At 52.7% G+C, this 14,693-nt stretch overlaps 1 protein-coding gene and 1 pseudogene across 9 annotated transcripts in view; one reads left to right on the top strand and one right to left on the bottom strand.

Moving 5' to 3' along the window:
• The window catches only part of NUMA1 (nuclear mitotic apparatus protein 1), a 72,228-nt gene that overhangs the window by 10,095 nt on the left and 47,440 nt on the right, over positions 1-14,693 (bottom strand). For all 9 annotated transcript variants that reach the window (XM_012744942.3, XM_012744939.3, XM_076002266.1 and 6 more), the window contains 11 exons: positions 12,563-12,642; positions 11,365-11,447; positions 10,667-10,747; positions 9,857-9,944; positions 7,855-7,969; positions 7,207-7,364; positions 6,831-6,948; positions 6,629-6,746; positions 6,132-6,272; positions 3,672-3,791; positions 119-3,517 (listed from right to left, as the gene is read on the bottom strand). In XM_012744942.3, coding sequence (XP_012600396.2) covers positions 119-3,517; positions 3,672-3,791; positions 6,132-6,272; positions 6,629-6,746; positions 6,831-6,948; positions 7,207-7,364; positions 7,855-7,969; positions 9,857-9,944; positions 10,667-10,747; positions 11,365-11,447; positions 12,563-12,642 — 4,501 coding nt within the window. The remainder of the gene's footprint in view (positions 1-118; positions 3,518-3,671; positions 3,792-6,131; positions 6,273-6,628; positions 6,747-6,830; positions 6,949-7,206; positions 7,365-7,854; positions 7,970-9,856; positions 9,945-10,666; positions 10,748-11,364; positions 11,448-12,562; positions 12,643-14,693) is intronic.
• On the top strand, positions 13,093-14,380 carry LOC105860328 (single-strand selective monofunctional uracil DNA glycosylase pseudogene; annotated as a pseudogene).

Below are 14,693 nucleotides of genomic sequence, written 5' to 3' on the forward strand. Positions count from 1 at the left end.
GAATGAGGGAAGGCAAGACACTGCAGTGTGGGAGCCAGAAGCTCTGGAATGCAGAGGAACTGTGTCCCTGCTCTCTCAGGTCCCTATCTTGGGGGTGTGGCTGAACTAGGCACCTCACCTGGGCAGTGAGTTTCTGCCTCTCTTCCTGGAACCGCTGCCTCTCCTCCAGGACCTTGACCTTGGCACCCTCATACTTGGCAGTCATCACCTCCAGCTCCCGGGCAGTGCTCTGTGCTTCACGTTGCATCTCTGCCAGCCGGGTCTCAGCGTCAGCACGCACAGCTGCCAACTCTTGGACATACTTCTCCCGGGCCTGGTCCAGCTCCACCTCCAGAAACTGCCGGCCGAGGTTGGCCCGCTCACCCAGCCCCCGGTTCTCCTCCGCCAGCAGGCCATGCGCCTTTTTCAGCATGCTCAGCTGCTCTGCGTAGCTGGCCTTCTCTGCCCGCAGCTGCTGGGCCACTCGCTCCTGCTCTGCCACCTTCTGCCGCAGGGGCACCAGCTCCCCAAGTTCCCGCTGGGCCCGCATCAGCTCCGCCCGCAGCCCGCCAGCCGCCTGCTTACTCTGCTCCAGCTCCTCGCGGTGGCGTTTCTCAGCAGCTGCCTGCTCAGCCTGCAGCTGCTGGCAGAGGTGCTTGGCTGGCAGCAGCTCGCTCACCAGGGCCTGCGTGCTGGTGTGCTCAAGCTGCAGGGCAGAGAGGGCTTGCTCCTTCTGGAAGAACTTCTCCTGCCACGCCTTCAATTCTTGGCCCAGCTCCTCCGCTCGCTCTGCCTGGGAAGCCAGCTCCTGCCGCAGGTTCTCTGAAGCCACCCGCTGTTTCTCAGCCTCCTCCCGGAGGCTCTGCACCTCCTCCCGCAGAGCGGAGCTGCGTTCTGCGGCCCTGGCGCTGTTGCTGGCTGTCTCTGCCTGGAGCAGCCGCAGCCTCTCTTCCAGCTTCTGGCTCTTCTCTGACTCGGCCATAACCAGCCGCTTCAACTCCTTGCTCTCCCCTTCTTTCTCCAGGACCTGGCGATTGAGGATGGACACCTCCTCCTCCAAGCTGTTGATGAGGCTGTTTTTTCTCTCAGCCTCCTGCTGGGCCCGGGCCACCTGGGCCTTCCACTCATCCTCAGCCTTGCTATGGTCTTGGGCCTTGGCGCGGAGTGTGGCCAGCTCCCTTTGAGCAGAGGCTAAGGTACCCTGACTGTGCCCCAGCTCCTGGGTCTTCTCTTCCAACTGGCCCCGTAGAGCCTCCAGAGCGCTGTCCCTCTCAGCCCGGGAGGCCCGCTCAGACTCAAGGCTGCGCTCCAGGTTGCTGGCCTGCTCCTGCTGCCGCCGGCACTGCTGCTCCAACTTGCTCACTTCTGCCCGCAGCGCCTCCCACTCAGGGCCTGCTGGCTCTGTCCTGCCAGCAGCCGCAGATCGGGCTCCTGAGCTGGATGCATCTTCTTTGTTGGTCATCCCTGAAGACTGCTGGTGCTCCTTCTCTTTCTTAGCCAGCTGTTCCTTCAGTCGCTCCATGGCTTGCTGAAGCTCCCCCAGCTCTGCCTTCTGTGCTGCCTCCAGACCACGCAGCTTGGCCAGCTCCTGGTCCTTGCCCTCCTTTTCGGCCAGGGCATGGGCCAGCGCCTCTTGCAGGGTAGCAAACTCCACACGCTGCTCGTTAAGGGCATTCTGCAGCCGCATCTCAAGCTCTGCCTTGGCTGCCTTCTCCAGGGCCAGATCGGCTTGAGCCCGACCCCGCTCCTCGGTCAGCCGTGCCACCTCCCTCTCCTGCTGCCCACGCTCCTCCTGCTGCTGTCCCTGGCTCTCCATCAGCGCGGCCCGAAGCCGCTCCAGCTCACTGCCCATTTGCTCTGCCTCCCGCTCCATGGCCTGCAGCGCTGCCTGCGTGCTGCAGAACTGGCGTCCCTGCGGCTCTTCCAGCCACTCAGACTCTCTTTCTCCTGCCCTCGGGGGCTCCTTGAGTAGCTCCCGGGAGGCTGTTTCCTGCTGCTCACCTGCCTTGCGCACCAAGGCCTCTAGGCGGGCCACCTCCTTGCTGGTGGCAGCCATTTTCTCCTGCAAAGTGGAAAGGTCGTCCGCAAGCTTCTGGGCCCTGACCTCCTTCTCCTGGACCTGCTGGAGGGCTCCAGCCAGGCTGGCATGGAGCTGGGCTAGCTCGTTCTGCTGCCGGCCTATCTGGAGCTCGCTGCGCGCCTCTATCCCTGCCACCTTCTCCTTTGCCTCCTGCAGCTCCTGGCGGGCCTTCTCACGTTCCTCCTTGAGGGTCATCAGCTGTTCCTGGAACATGGCACCATACTGCGCCTCCTCTTGCTGGCTATCCTCATAGCGCTTACGCCAGGTGGCTACCTCTTTGACGAGCTGCTCACATTCGCTCTCAGCCCTGTGCTGGGAGGCCACGGCCTCTGCCAGCTCCCTCCGCAGGGCGTCAGTCTCAGCCTGACGGCTCTCCCCAAGCTGCTGTAATCGAGCCTCCAGCCCCTTGCGCTCTGCCTTCTCTTCTTCTAGCTCCTTCCGTTCCCGCTTATGCTGCTCCATCAGTCTTCGGGTCTCTTCCTTCAGCTCAGAGATACAACGTTGCTGCTCTTCCAAGGTATCTGTGGCCCTGCGCTTCTCCTCTTCAAGGCTGACCTTGGTGACATTCAGGGACTCCTCAAGGGCCTGGAGCTGCTCTTGGAGGTTGTCCTTCTCCTGGGCCATCCTTTCTCTCTCAGCTGCTTTTTGCTGCTCAAACCTCAGCTGGGCCTCTAGCTTTGCCACCTGGGCCTGGGCCTGGCGCTGCTCCTGGTGGGCTGCCTCAAAATGGCTCTGGAGTTCCTCCACCTTCTGGCTCAGCTCTGCCTTCTCCCGCTGGGCCTGTGTCACTGAGGTCTGGGCACTGTCTCGGGCTTCATGAGCAGCCTCAAGTTGCTGCTTCAGAATCTCTAGCTTGGAGGCTTTCTCCGTCTCCAGGGCCTCCAGCTTCTGATGAGCTGCATCCCGCTCCTTCAAGGCAGCCTCTAGCTCCGCAGCAGCAGCGGCCAGTTGCTGGGCATGGTCCCGCCTGGTTACCTCCTGCTCCTTGGCTGCTTCCTTCAACTGCTGCTCCTTCTGCTTCAGGCTGCTGCTCAGCTGCTCCACCTGCTGGCGGAGGCCCTGGCAGGCCTGTTCTTGCTGTTGCAGGGCCTGTGCTAGCTGGGCCTGCTCCTTTTTGGCGTGCTGCTTCAGGCCAGCCAGGTCTTGATCCTGCTGCTGGAGGGTGGCCTTGAGTGTGGTGAGCTCAGAGGTCAGAGAGGCCACCTGGGCAGTCAGCTGGGCCCCCTGAGCCTGGGAGGCCTGCTCCATTTCTTCCTTGGCCTGGCTGAGGTTAGAGACAGAGCTCTGCAGGTCGGTGACCAGGCTAGCCAGCTGCTGCTTTTCTTCTGCAAAGTGTTTCTGTTCCGCGAGCAGCTTGGCTTCCTGCTGGCCACGCTGGGTCTCCAGCGTCTCTACCCTTGCTTGAAGCTGGGCGTTGTTTGTAGCAAGAGTGGCTGCCTCTTGCTTCAGGGTTTCCAGCTGGTGGAACAAAGAGATAACGTGGATCAGCAGGACTCCTCAGACACCATGCCCCTCTGGGAACTGAGGAACGCTGGGAACCTGAGTGTGCCAAACATGGGTCCACACCAACCCCAGCACACAGGTCTTGCTGCCTGCTCCCGTGTACTCCTACCTGCAAGACGTCACCCAGCACCTCGCCCTTCTGGGGTGGGTTCTCCTGTAGCTGGGCCAAATGCTCTTCCAGCTGTGAAAGTTTTCCCTGAAGGATTTCATTCTTCTCTTCAAGGCATTTCTGAGAGTAAATAAGAGACTCATGTGACCAGATAAAATGGGCACCAAATTATCCCATAAGGCCTCGTGAACATCAACAAAACATGTAACCCTACTGTCTTGTTACCAAGATTTCCATTGACCCTAGTTTAGAAAAAAGACTCTCAAAAACCATGGACCTGGCCGGGCGCGGTGGCTCACGCCTGTAATCCTAGCACTCTGGGAGGCCGAGGCGGGCGGATTGCTCAAGGTCGGGAGTTCGAAACCAGCCTGAGCGAGACCTCGTCTCTACTAAAAATAGAAAGAAATTAATTGACCAACTAAAAGTATATATACAAAAAATTAGCCGGGCATGGTGGTGCATGCCTGTAGTCCCAGCTACTCGGGAGGCTGAGGCAGGAGGATCGCTTGAGCCCAGGAGTTTGAGGTTGCTGTGAGCTAGGCTGACGCCACGGCACTCACTCTAGCCTGGGCAACAAAAGTGAGACTCTGTCTCAAAAAAAACAACAACAAAAAAAAACAAACAAAAAAACAACCATGGACCTGAGACTTAAGGGACCTGGCTTTCTAGCCCTTGTTCTAGGGCTGAATTCAGTCATCATGTGAACTGCCTACTTCTTCTCCATGCTGGGTTTACTTCAAACGGTGTACTTACTGTACACCCTTCCTCAGACAAGTCTTGACTCCCAGATTATCCAAACAAGCATCAGCTTAAAAATATCCCCTGGGGGCTGGTGTGGTGGCTTATGCCTGTAATCCCAGCACTCTGGGAGGCGGGAACATCACTCAAGGTCACGAGTTCAATACCAGCCCGAGCAAGAGTGAGACCCCCATCTCTACTAAAAAAAAATTGAAAGAATTTAGCCAGGCATGGTGGTGCATGCCTGTAGTCCCAGCTACTCGGGAGGCTGAGGCAATAGGATCACTTGAGCCCAGGAGTTTGAGGTTGCAGTTAGCTACGATGATGCCATGGCACTCTAGCCCAGGCAACAGAGTGAGGCTATGTCTCAAAAAACAAACAAACAAACAAAAATCCCCTGGGTGCCAACACCAGCTGCAACAGCAGCCACTGCAGCACCCCTAGCCCCTGCCAACTTCTCACCACTGTTCATGAAGCACCCACAGCAGGCTGTGCTGGGGCATCTCTGAGTTTCTAACTCACCTACAAATGTGAGAGGTGGCCATTACTATCCCTCTTTTACAGAGCAGACACCTGAAGCCCCAGTGCTAAGGGCCTTGCTCAAGCACTAAATGGTTATTACTAAGTGGCAGAGTTGGGTTCTTTTTTTTTTTTTTCGAGACAGAGTCTCACTCTGTTGTCCGGGTTGGAGTGCCGTGGCATCAGCCTAGCTCACAGCAACCTCAAACTCCTGGTCTCAGGCAATCCTCCTGCCTCATCTCCCAGGTAGCTGACATGTGCCACCATGCCCAGCTATTTTTTTATATATATATTTTTAGTCGGCCAATTAATTTCTTTCTATTTTTAGTAGAGACAGGGTCTCACTCTTGCTCAGGCTGGTCTTGAACTCCTGATCTTGAGCGATCCTCCTGCCTTGGCCTCCCAGTGTACTAGGATTACAGGCATGAGCCACGGTGCCTGGCCCCACAGTTGGGTTCTTATTAATAGCAACAATAATAATAGCAACTAGTTCACTGAGAGCTTACTTTTATACCACACAATGTGTTAAGTGCTTTATATACATTATCTCACAATAGCTGATGAGGCAGCTGCTCATTATCATTCCCATTTTAGGGGAAGGATGCTTGGAGAGGGAGATTGATTGACTTGTCCAAGATCCACACTGTGTAAATAGCAGAGGCAGATTCGCAGGTGTACTGGACTTTATGCCACACTCTTTCCATTATAGTGCACTATTTTTTTTATATTTATTTATTTTTTTTTTTTTTTGAGACAGAGTCTCGCTTTGTTGCCCAGGCTAGAGTGAGTGCCATGGCGTCAGCCTAGCTCACAGCAACCTCAAACTCCTGGCTCAAGCAATCCTCCTGCCTCAGCCTCCCAAGTAGCTGGGACTACAGGCATTCGCCGCCATGCCCAGCTAATTTTTTTTTTTTGTATATATATTAGTTGGCCAATTAATTTCTTTCTATTTATAGTAGAGACGGGGTCTCGCTCTTGCTCAGGCTGGTTTCGAACTCCTGACCTCGAGCAATCCGCCGCCTCGGCCTCCCAGAGAGCTAGGATTACAGGCATGAGCCACAGCGCCCGGCCTATAGTGCACTATTAAACCTTAAAAAGAAATCTGCCTAATCCCCAAATGCCTGGAAGAGCAGAGTGGTGCACTGAACTCAGCTTTGTGCATGTGGTCAAGGTGGGGGCCCCGACTCTCCGGCAGAAGTGTACCTTGTCCTGCAGGGCTGTGCTGAGCTCCTTCTCCAGACGGGTCTGCTTCTCCACCCACTCCCGAGAGGCCTTGCTGTGCTCCTCTGTCAGTTCATTGAGGGCACTCTGTAGTTGCTGCAGGTGACTGGCAAACTCCCGCAGCTGAGACAGACAAGTGTGAATCCCCATCACCCAGGGTCAGAGCTGGCACCACCACTGCTGTCTGCCCCCTGAACCCCAGGGGCGAGTTGCCTCCAGTTACCCTGCCAACTCTCCCCAAGCCATTCACAATGATCCCACCCCAAATTCAGGACTACAGATCAAAATTTAAGGCCACAATGTGGTACCCCAGCAGCAGCTAGTTATGGGACAAGGAAAGGGGCAAAGTATGCAGGTCTCTGGAGACTGAAGCATAAGACAGTTGCTGAGACATTCTTCTCAAGCCTTTCTCAGGGAGACTTCCAGGCCATCTCAGCTCTGAGGGGCCTCCATGTATAGACCAAGCCCCCACCACTCACTTTAAAGGAGAGGTCTCCATTCTCCTCAGAAAGCTGGTTAATCTTGCGATCCATCTGGCCCTTCTCCATCTTCAGGTCCTGGCATTGCTTCAGGGTCTCGTGCAGCCGCATGGTGAGGCTGTGAGGGAGAGGAGCAGTGAGAAGACAGCACAGGTCCCGAACTGGGTGCAGGCAGGGGCTGGGGAGGAAGATAGGGCTCTACCTCTCATTCTTGCCCCGTAGCTCCTCCAGCTCCCTGGGCTCCAGTGGGCTGGCCGCCTGCTTCTCGTTCAGTAGGGCCAGGCGGTCAATGCGCTGCTGCATCACGGCCATCTGTGCATCTGCCCCAGAGTGGGGAGAGGAGAAGAAGACAGTCAGCACAGAACTACAGGGGGAGGGAGGGGGAGGCACAGGGTACCCAATCTAAGGGAAAGGGAGGATGGGGCAAGGACAGAACCCAGCTTCCAGGAGGCCTGACCTTAGGCCCAGGGCTGAGCCCTAAATTTCAGGGCCAGCAGAGGGGACAACATGGGAGGGTAACGGGACACCCCTCAGGCAAATCCATTCACACACATCTGCCAGCATCCCGGGAAACCCACCCTTCTCAGTGAGGAGCTTGCGGTTCTCAGCCAGCTCCAGCTCCAGCTCATCCCGGTTGTTTCTCTCATCTGCGAGCTGCTTCTTCAGCCGTCTCATCTGGAACTGTGGGGTCTGCAGGATGTCACCCATGGGTGAGGCTGGAGAGCCTGGGAGGAAGCTGAGGAAGAAGATGGCCCAGATGCCACGGTAAGAGCCTGAGATCTGACGTGACCAGCAATGGGCAGGGAGCGGGGAGCGGGGCTCTATGGACGTGCACAATGGCTGGGAGGCCTATGTGACTGGGTTCTGTTTGCAGTGCTACTTCATGCCTCATGACGTGACCTGGAGAAAACGTTTCTTCTCCCTCTTCCATGCCTTAATTTCTTTGTTGGGGGAAAAAAAAAAAGAGTGTGTTCCTCCTTGCTTCTGCAGAGATGCACTGAAAGAAGGGGATTTACTGAGGAAGAAGGGTATTCCATAAACAGGGAGGCCTTCTGCCTGTGACGGACCGCAACCAATTTCCTCAATTAGTACTGGGTCAGGTAAGGAAAGCCCAGATCTATAGGACACTCCAGGCACTCCCTGATGATGTAAATCTCTGGTCAATGGCTCAGCCTCTAGAATGCAGGGATGCTGAGGCCCCATCCCAGGAGAGGCCCAGGACATACTTGTTCCCACTGGAAGAGGAGGCAATCTTCTGCAGTTCTAGGAAATGAACTTCCCTCTTGGCCTGGTGGCTCGGTGGGGAGAGCTCGTCAGAGAAGCAGGTAGAAGGAATAGGAGCTGGGGATAAGAAGATAAACCAAGAAAGGTTAGTAAGAGAGGAAACAGACTTGCATCTTTACGCAATTTGAGAACTCATCTTAGTGGGTTTGAATCTGCAGACACTTATATATAAACCACAGAGGGAGGGACTGGGCAGAAAGTGAAACCTGGTGTCTGGGTTATCCAGAAGTCAGTGTCCCTAACTAAAATCACGTGCGAGGCTTCCATTTCCACAGAGCATCAATGCTCAGAAAGCATGGTGGAGGGAGGGTGTGCTCGGTGCTCCAAAACTGGACCACGTGCTCAAGCTTTTCCCTTAAGCCACCACTGCAGAGACAGCTTGGGAGCCCTGAGCAGGGTCTCCTCATAGCCCCCAATGACCTCTCACTTAAGAGTCACTGGCCTCCTTCTGGAACTCTTTCATCCTGATATCTCACACCACCAACATGCCCTCTTTCTCAAATCTTCTCTCCCCTTGATTCCCATGACCACTTTTGCAGGACTCTCCTTTAATCACCCATTCATAGTCTCCCCCATCTGTTCCTCCCACTTCCACCCACCCTCGAAGCTCCCCAGATTCTGACGAGGTCTCCTTGCTCTGCCCATGGTGCCCACAGCCTCAGTAGCCATCCACACACTGACTTCTAAACCCAGGGCCCTCGCCTGCGTTCTGGAGCCACATTTCCACATCTCCACCTGAAGGTCCCATGAAGAACCTAAATATGAGGAACATCAAATTCAGTGGCTACAAGAGAATTGCCTAAATCTACTTCTTACATTCCTGTAATCATTAGCTGACCTCTTCATCAGGAGACTGGCAGAATGATCACTCTTTCTATTGCACTGCCAGCTGAGACATTTGGCATATTCTGTACTTAGATTCCTTATCATACTTACTGGTTTATGTAAGTATGACTTTTTTAAAAAGACTATGTTTTTAGGCCGGGTGTGGTAGCTCACGCCTGTAATCCTAGCACTCTGGGAGGCCGAGGTGGGCGGATTGCTTGAGCTCAGGAGTTCGAGACCAGCCTGAGCAGGAGCGAGACCCTGACTCTACTATAAATAGAAAGAAATTAATTGGCCAACTAATACATATAGAAAAAATTAGCCGGACATGGTGGTGCATGCCTGTAGTCCCAGCTACTCGGGAGGCTGAGGCAGGAGGATCGCTTGAGCCCAGGAGTTTGAGGTTGCTGTGAGCTAGGCTGATGCCACGGCACTCACTCTAGCCTGGACAACAAAGTGAGACTCTGTCTCAAAAAAAAATTTTAAAAAGACTATTTTCAGCTTCTAAGCCTAGTTTTTGTTTAAAAAATTAAAAAGGGAGGCCAGATGTGGTGGCTCACGCTTGTAATCCCAGTACTTTGGGAGACTTGAGGCAGGAGGATTGCTTCAGGCCCGGAGTTTGAGACCAGCCTGGACAATACAGCAAGACCCTGTCTCTACAAAAAATTAAAAAATTATCCAGGTATGGTGGTATGCACCTGTAGTCCTACCTACTCAGGAGACTGAGACAGGCAGATCACTTGAGCTTAGGAGTTTGAGGTTACAGTGAGCTATGATGGCACCACTACACTCTAGCCTGGGCAAGAGAGTGAGACCCTCTCTCAAAAAAACCCCAAAAAACCAAAAAAACCTATGTATATCGGGGAGGTGATCAAGGAAACTAAGAGCAGACAGGACCACTTATATAAATATCCCAGCAGCAAGGAGGAGCTCTGTAGGAACTAGATGAAATAACATGGCCCAGAAATCAAGCTACTCCATTATACACACTTTTCCTAAGCACCAACTCTGTGCTTTATGTTGGGGACAGAAACAAACTCCCACTGCTGGGACAACTCAGGGTCCTAGCAGCCCCCAATTCAGAGGTGTGGGGATTCCTGGGAGTATGTCCTTACTCACCCTTCTGCAAGAAGTTCTCTAGGTCCTCATTGAGGTTTAGCCCATCCTCATGGTCCAGTACAAATTTAAGAATGGCAGCTAACTCAGCCTGGGTGACCAAAAGAGAAAAGGAGTATCACTTAGGTGTTAGAGAAGCCTCTGGAAGGATGGCTGCCAGAAGCTCCACGTGGGAGCACCAGTCCCCGTTCTCCTGAGCCCCAGCACCCTGCTGGATCCCATTGCCCCTCTCAGAGCCTGAAGCCCATGGCAGAGCCAACAACATCCAACTAGAGACACGTCGATCCCACTTTCCCCCTTTCCTTCTGCCTCCCCTAAAGATGCACCCAAGTCAGAGTTCCTAACTGACTTTACTCTTAACCGCAAGAAAAGTAATGGGTAAGGAAAGTAATTTGGTCAGAAAGCTTTTATATGTAACTATGTTGGCCTCGTCCAGATGGCCCTTCTAGAGGAAAAGATGAGATAAATCGAGTGACAGTTTTGTATAAAACACACACATACACATGTATATATGAACAGAGAATAATGTCTAAGTATTGTCCCAACACATTACAATTAAATATATGCACATAAGAAAGGACTTGAAAGTATATCCTTTAAATAGTTAGCAATTATCTCGGGGAATGATATTATTGGCAGCTGTTATTTCCTTCTTTGTGCTTTTGAGTATTTTCCAGATTTTCTATAATGAATGGCTGTAATTACTATAACCATATTTCTAAAAATAACAATATATACTATTTAAAGAAAGACAATGGGGTGAGGTGAAGCACAGGCTAGGCCCACTAGGTGGGGTGGAGGCACAGGGCTTACCTGAATCTTATATTCAAATTGTTCCCAGTCCCTAGGACTTTTGGAGCTCATAGTAGAGTGATATAAGAGCAGCATGGTCACCTGGAAGCCAAACAAGAGGTGGTCACTGAGTAAGGCTGTCTCTCTTCTCCGTGATCATATTCTTGGCTATTCTGGGGACTCTGAGCTATTCTGTAGACTGTTCTAAAACTCCTAGAATTCAACAGCCCCAGGCTACCATCCTTAACGGCCCCAGGAAACTCTTTGTTGTTTTGTTTTGAGGACACAATTTATGCTGTACAAAAGGCCGGGTGCCAAGATTCCTTGCATGGCTAAATTCTTGGATTTGTGGAACTCTGGGTGTGAAGCTAAAGGCACCTTTTATAGTCCAGAAACAGCAAAGGGAATGAAGCAGACTGAGCTAGATAGAAAAATATGATGATTGCTGGGTAAGCCTTATTCCTGCCAAGTCTCCATTGAAGCCCACAGTAATGGTCTAGTAAACCACTGTTTGTCTTTTGATCTCTCTGTCATAAGATTGTGGACTCCTAGATTCCTGGGGCTAAATTAGCCTCTGCCTAATTACAACAGGTGGCTGCCTGGTGCTACCTCCAACCTCCCAGAGCCCCTGACACCTCCTCTTGGGTTAAGAGAAGACCCTGCAGGTCCCTCAGGTACTGCCCTCACACCCACCCCCCAGTCTGGTATTCCTCAGGTACCTTGGCCAGTTCCAGCTCTGACCCCTCCATCACCTTCTGCACAGACACCAGGCATTCTGGAGAAGAGGGATGTTTGCGATTTTCTGCAATGACAACAATGTAGAAAGCAGGGTGAACTTCCTGGGAACCTGAGATTGCAGGACACTTGAATCTGAGAAGCAGAATAGCTATCTCTGGTAGGGCTATGAGATACAGGGCTCCTTATTCCTATGTCCTATCTCCCCTGACTTACACTTTTCCATGTGAAGTCAGTTCTATCCTGGGTCAGTCCAAGGGCTACGGGGACAGTGCAAGAAGACATCAGGCTGGGAATTCACAACAACTCTGGGTCATGAAACTGCACTCTCCCACCCACTTCACCAACTTCCACTTAGCACCACAGAGAAGGAGCCCAGAGATTCTAGGTCATTCCAGAGTCCTGTCTCAACCAAGGTCAGAGAGGAAGCCTGGAGCTGAGTCAGAAAAGGATGACTGGGCACATCTGGCTCATATGCTACCGCAGGGTCTGGGCACAATTACTAACACCTTGCATTACCTAAATATATTCTCACCTTTCCTATAATTCTCCTGAGGTAGAAATGACAGATAGCTTCCATGGCAAAGATGAAGACTCTGTGGTCCAAGGCTGGACAGGGGCAGGGGGGGCTGACGAGCACTGTGTGTTTTGTGTGTTTTGTGTGTATTCTTTTGTGTGTATTCTTATTTAATCCACCCACCAGCCTGAAGAGCAATTATTATTATTATCTCCATATTAAACCCAGGAAACCCATGTCCAGAAAGGTCACACGAGCAGTGAGAAGGGTCAAGATCTCAATCTCAATCTGCCTCTGCCCCTATACCTGTCACCTAAGCAACTAATTCAAAGTTATCTGGGGTAACATGAATCTTTCCCTCTTTGCTGTCCTCTCAAAGTGGGAGGAACAAGAGCCCGAGGTGATAAGTCCCAAAAAGTGACCCTCTGGCTCTACCTGGATCTCTGAGGTGGGCTCTGGAAATGAGGGACACTCTTCTTACACCAACTGATGGAGGCATCACAAGACGCAGGGAAGCTGCCCCAGCTGTATTCGTCTCTGTGCTAAAGAGTAGGGAGCCTTGAACCTTTTCTCCTCCAGACACTCATGAACTGATTCCTCTGGATTCCCCAGTCCCAGGAGCTGAGGAAGCAGCTCCTTCCCCACTAGATTAAAAAGGTTCTTACTCTGCAGAAAACTGCACACAAAGTCCAGTCTTGTTGGCACCGGCTGCTGCAGGATCTGCTGCCCCTCTTCAGTCCCATGGCTAGAAAAAGAGTAAGTATTAGACCAGCGTACTCGGCAATCTGCCTCCGTGCTACTGCATTACATACTACCTCCTCTTCCTTCGGGGCTCCATCTAAGCAGGGTCTGGGAGAGAGCCAGATCAGATCCTAAAGGCAGGTGAGAAGCTATCAGGACACCATCTATCCAGATGGAACTGTGTGGTGGGTGAGAAATGGGGACTTGAGGCATACAGTTCTAGAAAAGATGGCACTCTACCATCCTTTTTGCAAATGTGAAAAAGTTCTGACTGGAAACAAGATGGGGAGCTGACCAGGATGACATTTAAAAGTGCTGAAAGGGCCGGGCGCGGTGGCTCACGCCTGTAATCCTAGCTCTCTGGGAGGCCGAGGCGGGTGGATTGCTCGAGGTCAGGAGTTCAAAACCAGCCTGAGCAAGAGCGAGACCCCGTCTCTACTATAAATAGAAAGAAACTAATTGGCCAACTAATATATATAGAAAAAATTAGCCGGGCATGGTGGCTCATGCCTGTAGTCCCAGCTACTTGGGAGGCTGAGACAGAAGGATCCCTTGAGCCCAGGAGTTTGAGGTTGCTGTGAGCTAGGCTGACGCCATGGCACTCACTCTAGCCTAGGCAACAAAGCGAAACTCTGTCTCAAAAAAAAAAAAAAAAAAAAAAAGTGCTGAAAGAATGCCACTAGTAAATGTTTATGGAGAACCTACCATGTGCTTGGCATGGCCTAGGAACTTGTGACTCAGACCTATGTCTGATGGAAAGGAAATGACAGCAGCATGGCTGTGCCCCAGGCTTTCCCACTGGGGTCCCTCCATGAGCCTATAGGTGCCTTGATGGAGCTCTAGCCCTACCCTCGAAGCTTGGCTGAGGGCTTCCTGGAGGAGGAGCTTCGGCTCAATGCTGAGCTGAGCCAATTGCAGTTTTCAGAGCCAGTGGATGCCATCTACAATCCTGTGGAGTATGCATGGGAGCCACATCGCAGCTATGTGACTTGCTACTGCCAGGGTCCCAAGTGCCCTTTGGGGAAGTGAGCACGGTCTGGGACTGGCTGGGCATTAGGGGGCCTGTGATGACCCCTCCCCAAGAGTACCCTCAACGACCAGTGCTGGGACTGGAGTGCCCACAGTCAGAAGTGAGCGGTGCCGGATTCTGGAGCTTTTTCCAGAACCTCTGTGGACAGCCCTAGGTCTTCTTCCATCACTGCTTTGTCCACAATCTGTGCCCTCTACTCTTCCTGACTCCCGGTGGATGCAACCTCACCCCTGCTGAGCTGCCTGCCAAGCAGTGAGGACAGCTTCTTGGGATATGCGACGCAGCCCTCTGCTGGCAGGTGCAGCTGCTGGGGGCGCAGCTGGTGGTGGGAGTGGGGTGACTGGCGGAGCAACGGGCATGGCAGGCTCTATCAGGCCTGATGCCAGAGGTGCAGGTGGAGGGGCTTCTGCATCCCTCTCCCCGTAACCCGCAGGCCAACAATGGCTGGGAGGCAGTGGCCAAGGAAAGACTGATCGAGTTGGGGCTGCTGCCCCTGTTATCGAAATGAATACCCCTGGGGCCTGGCATAGGACAAGATACCACCTCCTGGATGAGAGCCAAAGGTCCTGGGCTCCCCAGTTGCTGGGAAACATGTTCTTTGATCTGTTGACTGTCTTTCAACCTGCCGTGGCAGTTTTGACACTACTCCTGTTCACCCTCCTGACTCCTGCTTTCTTCACATTCCTTTGAGCATTCCCCTTTTGTTGCATCTAACTCCACAGGGAGTCAGCAGAAGGTGGTATCTATTGCACCTGCAGCCTGCTCTACCTCATTGTTTCCTTGGGAAACTCTGTTCAGCAAAGAGTAACCTAGACAGTGACTTGTTAGGTCATATTTGCTGTTTCAGAGGAATCTTGCCGGGATCTGTAACCCATCCTTAAACAACAGCTTCCTGCTGCTGATGCCTTTCCTCATACGGCCAGGACAAAGCATGGGACATGATATTAAAAGTGAACTTCTTATGGGAAGCTGAGGCTGGACCACAGGGAGAATTCCATGTGGCAGAGTGGGAAAGTCAGAAGACC

This window comes from Microcebus murinus, chromosome 4 (assembly GCF_040939455.1).
Source record: "Microcebus murinus isolate Inina chromosome 4, M.murinus_Inina_mat1.0, whole genome shotgun sequence".
NCBI classification, from domain to species: Eukaryota; Metazoa; Chordata; class Mammalia; order Primates; family Cheirogaleidae; genus Microcebus; species Microcebus murinus.